Source organism: Pogona vitticeps, chromosome 4 (assembly GCF_051106095.1).
Source record: "Pogona vitticeps strain Pit_001003342236 chromosome 4, PviZW2.1, whole genome shotgun sequence".
NCBI lineage: Eukaryota > Metazoa > Chordata > Lepidosauria > Squamata > Agamidae > Pogona > Pogona vitticeps.
In genome coordinates, this window is record NC_135786.1 from 6,341,734 (window position 1) to 6,356,221 (window position 14,488).

General features: G+C 41.7%; 1 protein-coding gene and 1 long non-coding RNA gene across 4 annotated transcripts in view; one reads left to right on the forward strand and one right to left on the reverse strand.

Moving 5' to 3' along the window:
• LOC144588699 (uncharacterized) overlaps positions 1 to 14,488 on the forward strand; it is a 186,905-nt gene that overhangs the window by 136,924 nt on the left and 35,493 nt on the right. The window lies entirely within an intron of this gene.
• Positions 1 to 14,488, reverse strand: part of SAMD10 (sterile alpha motif domain containing 10) — a 67,837-nt gene that overhangs the window by 7,518 nt on the left and 45,831 nt on the right. For all 3 annotated transcript variants that reach the window (XM_072996710.2, XM_072996709.2, XM_078391990.1), the window contains exons 3-4: positions 5,874 to 6,042; positions 235 to 375 (exon numbers count right to left, since the gene is read on the reverse strand). In XM_072996710.2, the coding sequence (XP_072852811.2) occupies positions 235 to 375; positions 5,874 to 6,042 (310 nt within the window). The remainder of the gene's footprint in view (positions 1 to 234; positions 376 to 5,873; positions 6,043 to 14,488) is intronic.

A 14,488-nucleotide genomic window follows, 5' to 3' on the forward strand; every position in this document is an offset into this window, starting at 1 on the left:
TTCTCTCTCCTACTAGAGAAGTCCACCCTGAGCAATGATACAACGGGTAGAAATTCAAAACATCATTGTTCCATCTAGGCTGGCCCCACTGGCCATGTCACTGTGCCCCACACAATTCCCTCCACCTTCCTGCTGTGTGTTTGGCAGAGGGTGTTAAAAGTGAGTGCCGACAGACACGGCTACAGGCAGCGAGGAGAAGCCCCTCAGAGGCCACCCGCCTTCCTCCGGCCCTACCTTGGCTGAGGAGCTGTAAGTTGCGGACTTCTTCCCGCACCTGAAGCTGCAGCACCTGCTGGAGGACTTCCTGCCGCTGAGACTCATGGATGATCCCCATGCGCTGCAGCTTCTCTGCGTTCAGCCGTAAGAGCGCCCGACCTGCCAAAGAGAGAAACCCAAGGACAATGGAGGAAGACGTCAAGGAAACCAGCCTTTCTCTCTTGACTTTAAACCGGTTGGGTCATGCTGGCACTTGGAGGCCAAACATTCTCACAAGCCCCGTTCCTCCCTCACAGAGTGAATGAATGGGCAAGTCTTTCTTGGTGCCCTCTTGCGCTCACGGCCAGGCGCACTTGTTGAAAAAACAGCCCTGACCGTTGCTGTGTTTGGGTAAGAAGTGGTTGACTGATGAAGAAAGGAGCCAGCTTCTGGGATATTTCCCTTGCATGGTGTCCCTTTGTGAATGGTAGGGAGCACAAGACGGGATCCTGTAGATCATCTTGACTGCTGATGTGGATGTGGATGTCATCAACACCCTTTCCTGTGTAAAGCTTGGCCTTCTTTTTCCTGCTGTCAACGCGGGCACAATATTGTGCAGCAATATTCGGGCCATTTTCTGGCTTTTTGTATGGTGAGTACAGAAGCACAATATCCCGTATTCATAAAGTTTTTTTTAAATAATTGAACAATAGATTTATTTATTTATTGGATTTTTACCCCCTCCTCTAGACTACTCAGATTTAAATTGCTAACCATTTTTTGATCATTCATAACATTCCAAACCAGCTGCTCCACACTATCTAATGGTAGGGTTGGCTCTGGCAACAGGCGATGCTGGGGACTGAACCTGGGAGCTTCTACATGCAAAGCAACTGCTGCTCCTTCACCTGAGGTATAGGTAAAATTGGCTGGGGGGGCGCTTTTCTTGGGACAGGAGTAAAAGGGAAATGGCCAACCCCGTCCTCCTGCACCAAAGCCCTGAGCCCTATATAGCCCCTGCCCATGGCTGCCCATTAAAGAGCAAAACAGGCAATGAGACTACCACCCCCAGGATGCATTGCAGCAGGAAATGAAGGCTTAGTAAAAGGCCGAGAAGAAGACCTCTGCCTTGTCCAGGCGAGTGAAATGAAGGTGTCTGCAGGTGTGTGTTCATGGGCTGGAAATTCTGGAATTCTGTCTGGGGAATCTTTGAAGGATTCTGGGATTTGGAGTCCAAAGAATAAAACAGCATGTCACTAAATATTTCTCAGCCCTGCTATACCAAATCTTTTTACTGAGTGGTCCTTTAACAGTGGCAGTTTTTTTCTGATGTCAGCTAAGAAAAAAACACCTGTGGGGGTGGCTGCAAACATATGCTTGGTTATTTTCCCTGATCATCGATATTTTCACTTTGGAAACCAACCCATAGACATGAGGCAAGGGGGTGTTGGATATAAATGCAATAGGTAAATAGAAAAATAGATAGATGGACAGACAGACAGACAATGGGCATTCCTTTATATAGCTTTTGCATGTCCCCTCCGGCCATAGGTAGGGTGATAATTTAACGAAATAATGGTCAATAGCTTAGAACCATAAAACCATAGAATAATGAAGTTGGAAAGGCCCTCTAAGGCCATCAAGCCCAACCCCCAGCTCAGTGCAGGAATCCAAACCAAAGCAGATCTGACAAGAGTGTTGTCCAATTTTCTCTTGAATGCCTCCAGTGTTGGAGGAGCACTCATCACCCCTCATGGTGACTGGTTCCATTGCCATACTGGTGGCAACAGAGACGGTATCACCAGCCAAGGCAGACTGCCTTTTTCTGTTCTGGGTTGTGTGAAAGTCTGCACAAACTCCATAACCACAAAAGAAGCTCTCAAATTAGAGACAGCCTTTCTGCCTGTAGCCACTGAGCAAAGCTACAGAACAGAATTCTGGCGCAAAAAAGAGTGATATTACCAGAAGGAAAAGCGACCCTCTGAGAGTACAGTCACAAAACACAACAGCACAGAACTGGTTGTGCAAAATCCAGCAGTTTTAAGGACAGCCGTTTCTGGGGGCCATGTTTTTCAATTTCACCCACTTGCCTCCTGGATCAGGTCGTATTTCGTTTTTAAAGCTTCCCTGTGCGTGCACAGATTGGTACGTCTTCACTGGAGGATATTAACTGGTTGTTGTCCTCCCTCTCTCTCCATCCAGGAGCTTTTAGAAGATGGATTTTACAACCTCTCGTGGGCATAATGGTTAATGTATCCTTTATTTCCCAAAGAAGCACTTGAATAAGCTATTCCATTAGTATTTTATCCTCGCCTTCGGGGCAGAGAAGGCAGTGGATTTCAGCTTTTGTGACCATGGGAAAAACACACACTCATGAAAATCTAACCCCCTCGGATCCATTTCTCATCTCTTTCTGCATCTCTGCTTTCTCTACAACATGTTCCCTCCCATGAAGTAAGTGTGTGTGTGTGTGTGTGTGTGTGTGTAAATCAGACATTTTCCTCATTCTTCTTTCCTTTCCCATCTTCCACCCAGGCCACACCAGACAAACACACCCGTCAACATTGATTCTTGGCTACTTTCTCTCGTCTCAGACAGGAGTGGGTCCCCAAAACTTTTAAGATATCAATCTCCTCCCTTCGCTCTTTGTCCGCCCTGCAAAGATCCATTTGTCCCCGAGATCAAGACCGCTGGATCTACTATTTTTAGACAGCCCAGCAACCACAGAAAAGGTTGGCACGTTGAAACGCTTGGGCCAGGTACGTAATGAGCAGCAAAGATGCCTAACAGGGCAAGTTAATGCTGTGTGACGACATGGATGAGACCAAAGGAGGCACACAGAGGGAAGGATGGCTTTTCAAATCAGAGTATTTTTATAGTTGGAAGGACCCACCATGGTTACCCAGCCTCTGAGAATGCAGGGAATCCACAGGTAGAATTTCCCTAATAGATGACCATCTGACTCATATTGGGTATCAGTTCTGGTCCTTATATTTCTAATAACTATCAAGTCAATTCTGACATTTGGCGGCCCTTTTCAGCATTTTCCAGGCAGAGAGTTCTCAGAAGTGGTTGACCGTTCCCTTCTTCTGGGGGAACCTGGGACTCTGCAACTTGCCCAAGGTTACACAGGCTGGATCTTCTCCCAGAAAGCCCAGTGGGGAATCAAACTCCCAGACTTTGGCTCTGTGCCAGACACCTAAACCACTGAGCTATCCAGCCAGTTATATTTCTGTCTAGTCACTTTCCAGGATATGTTTGTTTGTATGTTCATTCATTCATTCATTCATTCATTCATTCATTCATTCATTCGATTTCTACCCCGCCCCTCTAGACAATGTCTACCTATGTCCTCATTCTAAAGTCCATTCCATACTCTAACTGCATTACAATTCATACAGAAATTCTCTATAAATTGCAAACAAAACCTTTTGGATGCACTGGCTGGAATCCTGTGGTGCAGCTCTGCCTTGCATGGAAGGCAATGAAGCTGAATACAGCTCCAAACTGCATTCTGTTGTGGATGCTGACATTACTCCCATTCTGCAGGCAGACGGCGTCCAACAGGGTTTCAGCCACCTGCTCTTAACATGTGTGTTTATTAGCAGTATTTATCATATGCTCAAATGCTTTTGGATAATTTTTATTTTTAATTTTTTTGAGGATTTCATTGCAAACAGTGTTCTAAAGGGAGAAGTTTAAACCTTAAAGGATAATTCTAGTTTGATCCATGCATGAATCCAGTAGAAGCTGTTCAGGGTAGCGCATAATATATATGCGATAAGGGGAGGCAAAGAAAGGGCGCAATAACTCATAATATCTTAGGATTGTACAGCAGGACGGTCTTCCAAGTGTTATCTATTCTCTAATAAATAAATAAATAAATAAATAAATAAATAAATAAATAAATAAATAAATAAATAAATAAATAAATAAATAAATAAATAAATAAATAAATAAATAAATAATAAAAGCTCTTGGAGAAAAGCTGGGTTAAAAGTGTAAGTTAAGGCAGATCATCCATGGGGGAAGAATAAAACAAGGAAGGACATGATGAGACTATCCAAAGCATACCACTTGATCTTTGATAGTATTAGAGCTCCAGGCTTCCAAACACTCTTTCTATATCTTGGGTAAATGCAGGTGTTGTAGGACTGCAACTCCCAGAAACCCCAGGCAGCACAGCTGGTGGTGAAGGCTTCTGGGAATTGCAGTCCAAGAACATCTGGGTGACCCAAGGTTGGGAACCACTGTTCCATGCCATGATTTGTGGAAACATGCCAAGCCAAACTGAGATACTTTTCCACCCAGAGAAGATAACAGGCTAAGAAGATAAATCCTCCACAAGGTTTTCAACACAGAAAGTCACTGTGGTGTAGAGCTAATGTGAGGATGAAGGGGAGAGAAGGGGAGAGATAGATTCTCCCTCTTGACTTCATGCCAGTCGCTACTGGTTATTCCCAATCTGTTGTTTTCCAAACCGATAACTCCACTATCTCGGAAAATCAAATCTGCTCCTAGTTTTACTTCAAACTGTGGAGGAGCTATTCTGGATGTTGAATCTGTTACGGGCATATGGTTCCATTCCTTGCGTAACTGTTGTAAAGTTCAGATTAAAACCCAGGATGGATTCACCCATCCTGCAACATTGGCATCATCATCCTTCTCTATGGCTCCCATTCCATTGTTGCTGTTGTTAACGGCCTGTCAAGTTGCCTTCAACTTACGGTGATCCTATGAATGGGCGCTCTCCAACATGTCCTTGTCCTCAACTGGCTGCTCAGCTCTCACAAATGCAACCCTGTGGCTTTGGGAGTTAGTCCATCTCCTATTTCACCTTCCTCTTTTCCTGCTGCTTTCCCACTTTCTCAGCATGATGGTCTTCTCCAGAGAGCCCTGCCTTCTCAGGATGTGCCCAAAGTAGAACAGCCTCGGTCTCATTCCACTCCTTTTCCAACAACCTTATGAAATACGCTGAAGCCTAGAAGTGTTGACTGACCTGAGTCTCTTAATGAGCTTTGCGGGTCACCATCTGAACCAGATTATTCACACTCCTCATTTGCACTTCCAAGCAAGCCTATTTTACATGGGTATTGTGAAGATGAGCCAGAAGGGAGATGATAATTTCACAGACACCCCCACTAAATTTAGACGTTTAGGAAATGATGTATCCTGAGATCATGCCCCTCTTGATCTACTGCTTTAAAAAGCTTGGCAACCCAGGAATATTGTAAGACTTAAGTCTGCTCATAGTGGCTCAGGAGGTCCTTATGGCAGTGGTTCCTAACCTTGGGTCCCCAGATGTTGTTAGACTAGAACTCCCAGAATTCCTGGCCAGCTGGTACTGCTAGTGGAGCAGGTTTCTGGGAGTTGCAGTCCAATACCATCTGGCAAACCAAGGTTGGGATCCACTGCTCTAAGGCTCCCGAGCTTTAGAAAACTGCCTCCCTTCTGCTCTAGTCCAGAGGAAGAGGGAGAACCTATACATGACCTTGAACTTCCAGTAGGAGACTGGGTTAAAGACGTAAGAAATACCTAACATCTGGCCAGGTGCATTCCCCCAGCCCTACTGTGTAAAAACACACACATGGAGAAACCCTAATCAAGTCAAGTCATTGCTCACGGATGACCTTTTTCTCTCTAGCCTCACTTTGGGAGAGCCCAGGTGGGTATGGTACCTGTGATGGCATGGTGAGAAAAGGCCTCCACGTAGATGAGATAATTGTGCGGGCAGTGTTTCTTGAGCCATTTGCACACATCCTGCTGCGTCCACAGCACCACCGGCTTGGTAAGGCTGCCTAGCGTCGGACTGGTGTGGTAGATCCCGTAGTGGTCGTAGGATCGGCCCTGGAGCAGTTAGGAGAAGAGAGAGAGAGAGAGAGAATGGAAGCATGATTGAGGCATCTATGGATTGCCTTCATCAAACGCTTAGTCTAGTGAACACAGTTTTAATAGCCAACATAGTACCAGGATCTATATCCCTCTCTAGTGGACAGTTCTGGTAATGCCACTGTGGAAATATATTTCTCTAGCAAACATGGTGTCTCATCCCCTCTAGTGGTCTGTTCTGGTAACTTCACCTTTAGAAATACAGTGGTACCTCGACTTACGAACTTAATCCGTATTGGAATTAAGTTCGTATGTCGAAAAGTTCGTATGTCGAAAAGTTCATAAGTTGAGGCAAACTTTTCCATAGGAATGAACTAAAAACCATTTAATCCGTATCTGCTGTTTTGCGTTCGTATGTCGAGGCGCTGTTCATAGGTAGAGGCATTAGTTCCCATAGGAACTAATGCAAAGCCGGTTAATCCGTACTCTACCACTAGGGGGCGAATTTTATTTTCTTCTTCTTTTGACCTAAGATGAACTTAGGTCAAAAAAAAGGGCAGGAAAGGTTTTTTTTTCTTTTGGTTCTTAAGTTGAGGCTCTGTTCACAAGTCGAAGCAACTTTTTTGAGAACAGAGCCGTTCGTAACTCAAATCGTTCGCAAGTAGGGACTTTTGTAAGTCGAGCTACCCCTGTAATTATTTCTGGGATTTTTCTTTCATTGTTTTTAATACAGTATTTTCCAACTGTGGATAAGTGAATCAGTGGATGCTGATCCCACAGAGATGGAGGTCCTACTGTACATCTTAGCCCTTGGAATGGAACGTGTTAATAGGGAGGGAGAAATTTGTCAATTTCATTTGCTCTTGATTGCTCACTTTTCCCCTATGAAAGTCCTCCCGATGTGATCCTCTTTCCTTATTAGTTTGCCACCTGAAAAGAGTGGTGCATTGACATGCAGTTTTATGTTTCCTCTAACATCTGTATTGTTATATGTGTCCTTGTGTAATACATACTTATTTTCCTGTTGTTCTCTCTAACATACTACAATTTTATGCACCACCTTCCCCGATATCTGTGAAGATTCCCAGTCATCCAGGTGAGGTTATCTGGAAGTAGAGTTGTGGCAACTGGACTTCTTTCTTTCTTTTTAAATAATAATAATAATAATAATAATAATAATAATAATAATAATAATAATAATAATAATAATAATAATAATAATATATATATATATATATATATATATATATATATATATACACACACTTACAATGTGTATATATATATATATACTTACAATGTATATACTTACAATGACAATAAATTATTATTATTATTATTATTATTATTATTATTATTATTATTATTATTATTATTATTATTATTATTATTAAAAACAATCCAAGGCTGGAATCACTTATAGGAGTTATGATGATGATGATGATGATGATGATGATGATGATGATGATGATGATGATGATGATGATGATGATGATGATGTGAAACCCATCCTGATATTTTTGTGTACATTTTCGTTTTTATTTTTCCCATATTATGAGTTTCTAATACTGTATAGTGGTTTTGGAAATACCAGTGTGTTTTAGCTTTCTGATACCATAAAAAGGCAGGCCAACCTAACTGTAAATCATGCCGCTATAAATACAAAACTCTTTTGTTTTTAAGACTAATCCATTCTTTCAGCCACATTAGGACAGATGGTTGGTATCCGGTACACCAAAGCCTCTTGCAACATTTTCAATTTGATTCTGGCTTTCTTCCCTTGCCTAATAAATTTTAAAATCACCTTGTTTAGATCATCAAAGTATGTATTCTCTATTTTCACTGGCACTGTTTTAAATAAATAAATAAATGAATGAATGAATGAATGAATGAATGAATACATAAATATTTGTTTTTGCCTGTCCTGCTTGCATAGATTAACACAATTACCTCTTCTAAAACATATAAATACATATTTCTGAGGTTTTTTTAAAAACTTAACATTTTTAAACAGCAGATACATTTTAGAGTATCTATTTTAATTGTTTTATCTTTTTATTGTATTTTAATTGTTGTAAGCCACCCAGAGACCTTTGGCATTAAGTTAAATAAATTAAATAAATAAATGAAACTGCGGGAACTGGTCCTGCAGATTGGGGTGAGTGGGGTTGTCCTACTGTATTCAAATAACTTCTTGTTTTCTAGCCTTTAATGTGCTTTTTTAAAAAAAATTATGCAGGCTGCTGTGGGTCCATTTTTAGGAGAAAGGTGAGGTAAAAAATAGTTTAAATAAATAAAATAAAAAACAATAAATGCAGTTGTTTGACAAGTTGCTGTACAGGTTCCCTAATACAAGTGATTATGACACAACTATCATTTCTTTTGTTTATCAAGAGAAACACAGATTATCCAATCAAATTAAAACATAAAGAAATTTTAAAGGAGTAAATATCGCATATTTCCCAAGCATTTTCTTGTCCTCACAAAAGAGAACATTTCAGGCCCTCAAATCAGGTTGTCATTATACAGTTTTTCAATTATTATTGTTGATATTAATTCCTATGTTATCAATCTAGTCCCATTACCCTGAGTTCTAAAAGAATTTAAAGGGCCTTAAGCACAGATAGGTCTGATACTATTAATTTTTGAACTACAGTGGTGCCTCGCTTTACGCCGCTAATTCGTTCCAGCGAAATCGCTGTAGAGCGAAAATGTCGTAAAGCGAAATAAAAAAGCCCACTGAAATGCTTTGAAACACATTCAATGCATTCCAATGGGCTGAAAACTCATAGTCCAGCGAAGATCCTCCATTTTCGCTGCCTGTGCAGTGAGGAAGCCGTCCCTAAGCACAGCAGGAGGCCATTTTCTTCAGCCAGCGGCCATTTTGAAACCAACGATCAGCTGTTTTTGATCGTCGTAAAGCGAAAATTGGTTCCTGAAGCAGGGAACCAATCATCGCAAAGCGGAAAACCCCATTCAAACCATCTTTTTGCAATCGCAATTGCGATCGCAAAAACATCATCGTGAAGCGGATTTGTCATTATACGGGGTAATCGTAAAGTGGGGCATGACTGTATGTCTTTGACCAAGTCCAATCAGATAGCCATGAGCTATCGTGGCAAAACCAGGAAAGGAGCCCACAGCAAAATCCTACCCGTTAACAAATGTTTTACAGCATGAGGTTTCATGATCTGTAAATTCAACAGATTGATAATTTGGCGAATTATCCATCTGGTTGATTTCAGAGTTTCAGACATCCACAAGATTACAATTAAGAGGTCTGCGGGAAATTAACTGCTAGAAGAACTGGAATAAATAATTATGCTCTTAAAATGGGCTCTGCACGAATCCTTTGCTGATGAGACAAACATCTTGGCAGTAGGTAAACTAATTAGATTTCTCATTCAAAGTGCACTAATTAAACCTAAATGAACGTGTTTCATCTATTTTAAACCTTTCTTTCTCTTGCTGTTGGGAATCATTAAACTGAAATATTATCTCTCCCCCCCCCCCCCGATCTACAGATCTCCCTATCAAGATTTCTGGTGTTTGTAACTCACACAATGCTTTTTGGCTCATTAACCGATAAGTGAAAATGTATGACCCTGAATTATACAGTCTCATACGCTTTCATCTCTCACCTAATGTTTCTCAGCTCCCTGGTTTGTCCGGGATACCATCCAAACCAGCTTGCCCATTTAATGTTGCTGCAAGTTATCCAAAATTGATTGTTTAGCTTGTTTTATGTCATCAGGGATGGGTCTCTTCTTAGTACTTCTGTGAACGAACTCTTCTGCACTGAACCACCTTGGCTAAGATAGGGGGGAAATGACCTATTTTCCCAGTGATCATTTTGTACGCTTTAAAAACAATTACATCACCTTTGACATAATTCACATCCAGGTTGACTTCCTGGCTGAAGTCAACTTAGATGTTGCTTAATGTCGTAAGTTGTATTACAGAAGGGCCACTGAATCGGTGGGGATTCGGTGAGTGAACTCTTACAGACGTTCCACCGATTCAAATGGGCCTACTCTAGTCGTAAGTTGCGACACTAAGCAAAAGGATGTCAGTCGTTGATTCTGGAAGAAAAAAAAACTTGGAAAGTTTTTATTGGAAACCAAGTCGAACACCCCTATTTCACATGCAAAAAAGGAAGGGCGTAGCAGTCATTTATTTGAAAACGGTGCATTGTCTGGATCCCCCAGCGGAACAAAAACAGATCAACCATTTTTTCCCTCTTGCATTTCACGTTATTACTTTGTGTAAAAAAATTTTTTTTTTCTGGACTGGGAATCTAAAGCACACACCGGTAAAATGTTCCCGCACTCCAACAACAAAACCGAAACCCATAGCCAGGCAACAATTTTGTAAGAGCAAACTAAAAGCGTGCAAAAGAGAGAACTTTCAAGTGATCTACAAGCCTTCATGGATAAAAACTGGGTGGTATGAGTTAAGGGTGGTTTACTAAGAATGTCCCAGCCAGCATCTGACTGAGTCTGACTGGAGCCATTCCAGGAATCGGATTGACTATAATAACAACAACAACAACAACAACAACAACAACAACAACAACAACAACAACAACAACAACAACAACAACAACAACAACAACAACAACAACAACAACAACAACAACAACAATAATAATAATAATAATAATAATAATAATAATAATAATAATAATAATAATAATAATAATAATAATAATAATAATAATAATAATAATAATAATAAAGTAACATTCCCAAAGTCTGCGAACTGGGCCAAATATTTTTCAATTGGTTGGTTCGTTTAAGAGTCTGCTTTGTGCAAAAGACGTCTACAGTTGAGTCCCTCTTGTGGGCCAGATTCGGTCTACACACGGCCTGCTGCCCAGATGATGGGTGGAAGACTTGCTTTCTGTTTTCCACCCCTGAGCCCGTCCATTTCTTCCTTGATAGCCCTCGCTCCTTCCCTTAACTTCCCTTCTGGCTTTTTAGATCCCCTTCTACCCGTGTTATTATTAAACGATCGGTGCCGTCTCAGAGCTCAGCGGGAGCTGTCACCGCCCGTAGCCTTCCATCTTGCAGCTGAGCACATGTGGCATCACGGAGATACTTTGAGTAAAATCATCTCACTCATCCGTGGCTCTGCTACTTAAGGATCCAATTATTACAGACCCTTCAGGCTGCGACCAGCCAAGAAGTGCCTTCGCGGCCTCACTCACGCACGGCTCCACGCATCCTCTCCCTTTCACCCCCTTTCCATTCAGAGTTTTTCTTTCGCTGATTCTAGTCCTGGAAAGTCCATGAAACTCCAAAATGGGGTTTCTTTCTGCATATGAGATTTCCAAAGCTTGAATATTATTTCATTTCATTATTCCAAGCGCAGGTCTCAGTACCTCACAGGCAGGGCCGCTACTAGTCCCAGTGACGAGATGATTCTGAGATTTATAGTCAGAAAAAAGTACCTTCCCCAAAATTCTCAGATTTCACCCTTGCTTCTCCTGCCTCCCTGTTCTGGGACACCTAAAATTACCCAGACCTGCAAGATATGATGGGTTGTCGAATCACACCCGAATAATAAAGCCTCGTTTTAAAAATAGTATTTCAATGTAACTTCTTTTTTTTTCCCACACTGGTACAAGTTTTATTAATAACACAAACAGACATACAAAACAAACACAAAACACATAATCAGGGAGAATATTTTCCATATATCCATCTAACATACAATACTGACTGCATGTACCATATTCCCCTACTTAACATCTTTAGGCCAAATCCATTTGATATATAATTCTGACTACATAAACCCCAATGATTAACATACATAAATTGTCATTATATAAACTTAAACCTGTATTGATCTTATATTCAAGCCACTCTTAGTTGCACAGACCAACTTCAAAGTTTAATAATATCAAATATTGTGATTATACAGCGTCAAGAACTGGAGGTTGTTCATGACTTTGTGTACCTTGGCTCAACGATCTCTGATACCCTCTCCCTAGATGTCAAGCTGGATAAATGCATTGGCAAAGCAGCTAACATGTTCTCTAGACTCACAAAGAGAGTATGGCTCAATAAGAAGCTGATGGCATATACCAGGATCCAGATCTATAGAGCCTGTGCCCTGAGGACACTCCTGTCCAGCAGTGAGTCCTGGACCCTTTGTGCACGGCAGGAGAGGAAGCTGAACACCTTCCATGTGCGTTGCCTCCGACGCATTTTTGGTATCACCTGGCAGGACAAAGTTCCAAGTAGTGTAGTCCTAGAACAAGCTGGAATTTTTAGCATGTATACATTGCTGAAACAGCGACGTCTACGTTGCTTTGGGCATGTTGTGAGAATGGCTGATGGTCGAATTCCAAAGGATCTCCTGTATGGAGAATTAGTGCAGGGAAATCTCCCCAGAGGGAGACCACAGCTGTGATACAAGGAGATCTGCAAGCGGGATCTGAAGACCTTCAGAATGGATGTAAACAGATTACAGATTTGAGCAATTAATTAAAGACTCAAATTTCATAGCCTTTGTGACATTGCAAAAGCAGCATTTTTAAAATGCCCTATATATGTATGCTATTGTATGCTATTATGCTATTGTGCATACACGTTGTCTTCTTCCCTGAGCTCATAAATGACTCTTCAACTCTGCAATCTCTCCCTTGCAGTGACGGGAGTCCAAGATGTATAATTCATGGCCAGCCACATATGGCTACCTGCAACAAATCTACATGTTATTCTCTGTTGTCATATACTTGGTTATACAACTCTCCCAGGCTAAATTTAGGAAGAACCGTTTGGGGCTGATCTCAAAGCGGGGTGGCAAACTTGTCTGTGAAGAGAAGTGAAAGACATAGGAGGGCAGTGACGATCCTTAGGCTTTCCTTCCTCCATCGCTAGCAGAGAAATTAAGTAGGAGGCGAGACGGAGAAGTCTGTTCCCACTTGAGCAGTTTTGTTTACTCGCCTCCATGGAAACTCCGCTCGCCCATGGTGACCAGGTATGTTGCCGAATGCAAGGCTGATGACTACGATGCACTTAAGGCCATTATGGGGTGCTTGGAGGAAGGTAATATTGGATGCATTCTGCTCGTAATATTTCCCTACAACGTTCCTTTGTTTGCTCAGAAACGATGACACAACCGATTAAACATTGCAATCAGGCTATTAAACTGATTGCTTTTGATCTCCTCCTTTGGAGGGGGGGGGCTGAAGTGTAAATTTCAAACCAATCCAGAATTGGTTTCAGTTCCACCTTTAGAGTTTTCCGTTTAGACAATTCAGGAATTCCCACCAGAAATATCCTCTGTTCCACATTTTCATAATGGAGGAAATTTAAACTTCTACGAATGACAGAGGTCAGGATCATTGGCAGGAGAAAGACGTCACAGCTTGTTAATAAGAGACAATATTTTGGATGGATTCAGCATTACATTCCTGGCGGTCGGGAACTCTGGAACACGAAGATCTATTTTGGCTTCGTTTATAGCTGGCCAATTCAGCTGCAACGCAGCCAGCGCTGAGAGCCAGAAGTGGCCAGACCTTTCCTGAAAATATATATCTTTCCATGCAAACTCATCCTCTCTCTAGTCCTTAGCTATGAATTGCTGTTCAAGGAAGATTAAATTATGCTGAAGAAACAATTCTATGACTCATTACATAACAGGCTGATTTTTTTCCGTTGGGACCCTCCATTAAATCCAACTGGCAACACGGGACCCAGATTAAGTTGTGCATTTCCTCCCCCCTCCACATCTTTCTGACACACCATGAGAAGACCAAGACTCGTTGGGGGGGGGAACCTCCCCCCAATAATATTAAGAAGAGTTGAGGCCGGCAAGAAAAGAGGAAGACTAATTATGAGATGAATGAACTGCCATAAAGGAAACCGCAGGCTTGAGTTTTTCGTAGGAGCTGTGCAAGGGTGTTAGTAAGAGAATATTTTTGGAGAACATTCATAGGGTCACCATACACCAGAGTCAACCTGATGGCAGGTAATAACTGTTGGGAGTTTTAGCAACCTCGCATGCTGTCTTTAGTAGGTTTGGCTGGGAGGGAATTTTCTGGTGACTGTCAATTTATCCAGAACTAACCAATTGTTCCTTCCTTGCCTCTGAATTCAAAGAGAGCCCCGCCTCTCTGCTCAGTATTTTCCCTCCTCTTTAAAGTTTGTTGAAGTCTGCTGAAAGCAGACCTTGTCAAGTTGCTGTTTATCTGTAAACAGATGATACATGTTTATTCTTTCCATGACGAATGCCTCAGAGTGAGTTATTGAGACTATAAGTGCCAGTTACAGTCACACGCTAGCAAGGTTATGCCCCAAATCCTACAAGGTAGGCTTCAGCACTCTGTGGACCAAGAACTCCCAGAAGTACAAGCTGGATTTCGAAGAGGCAGAGGAACTAGAGACCAAATTGTTAAAATGCGCTGGATTATAGAGAAAGCCAAAGAGTTCCAGAAAAAGATCTACTTCTGCTT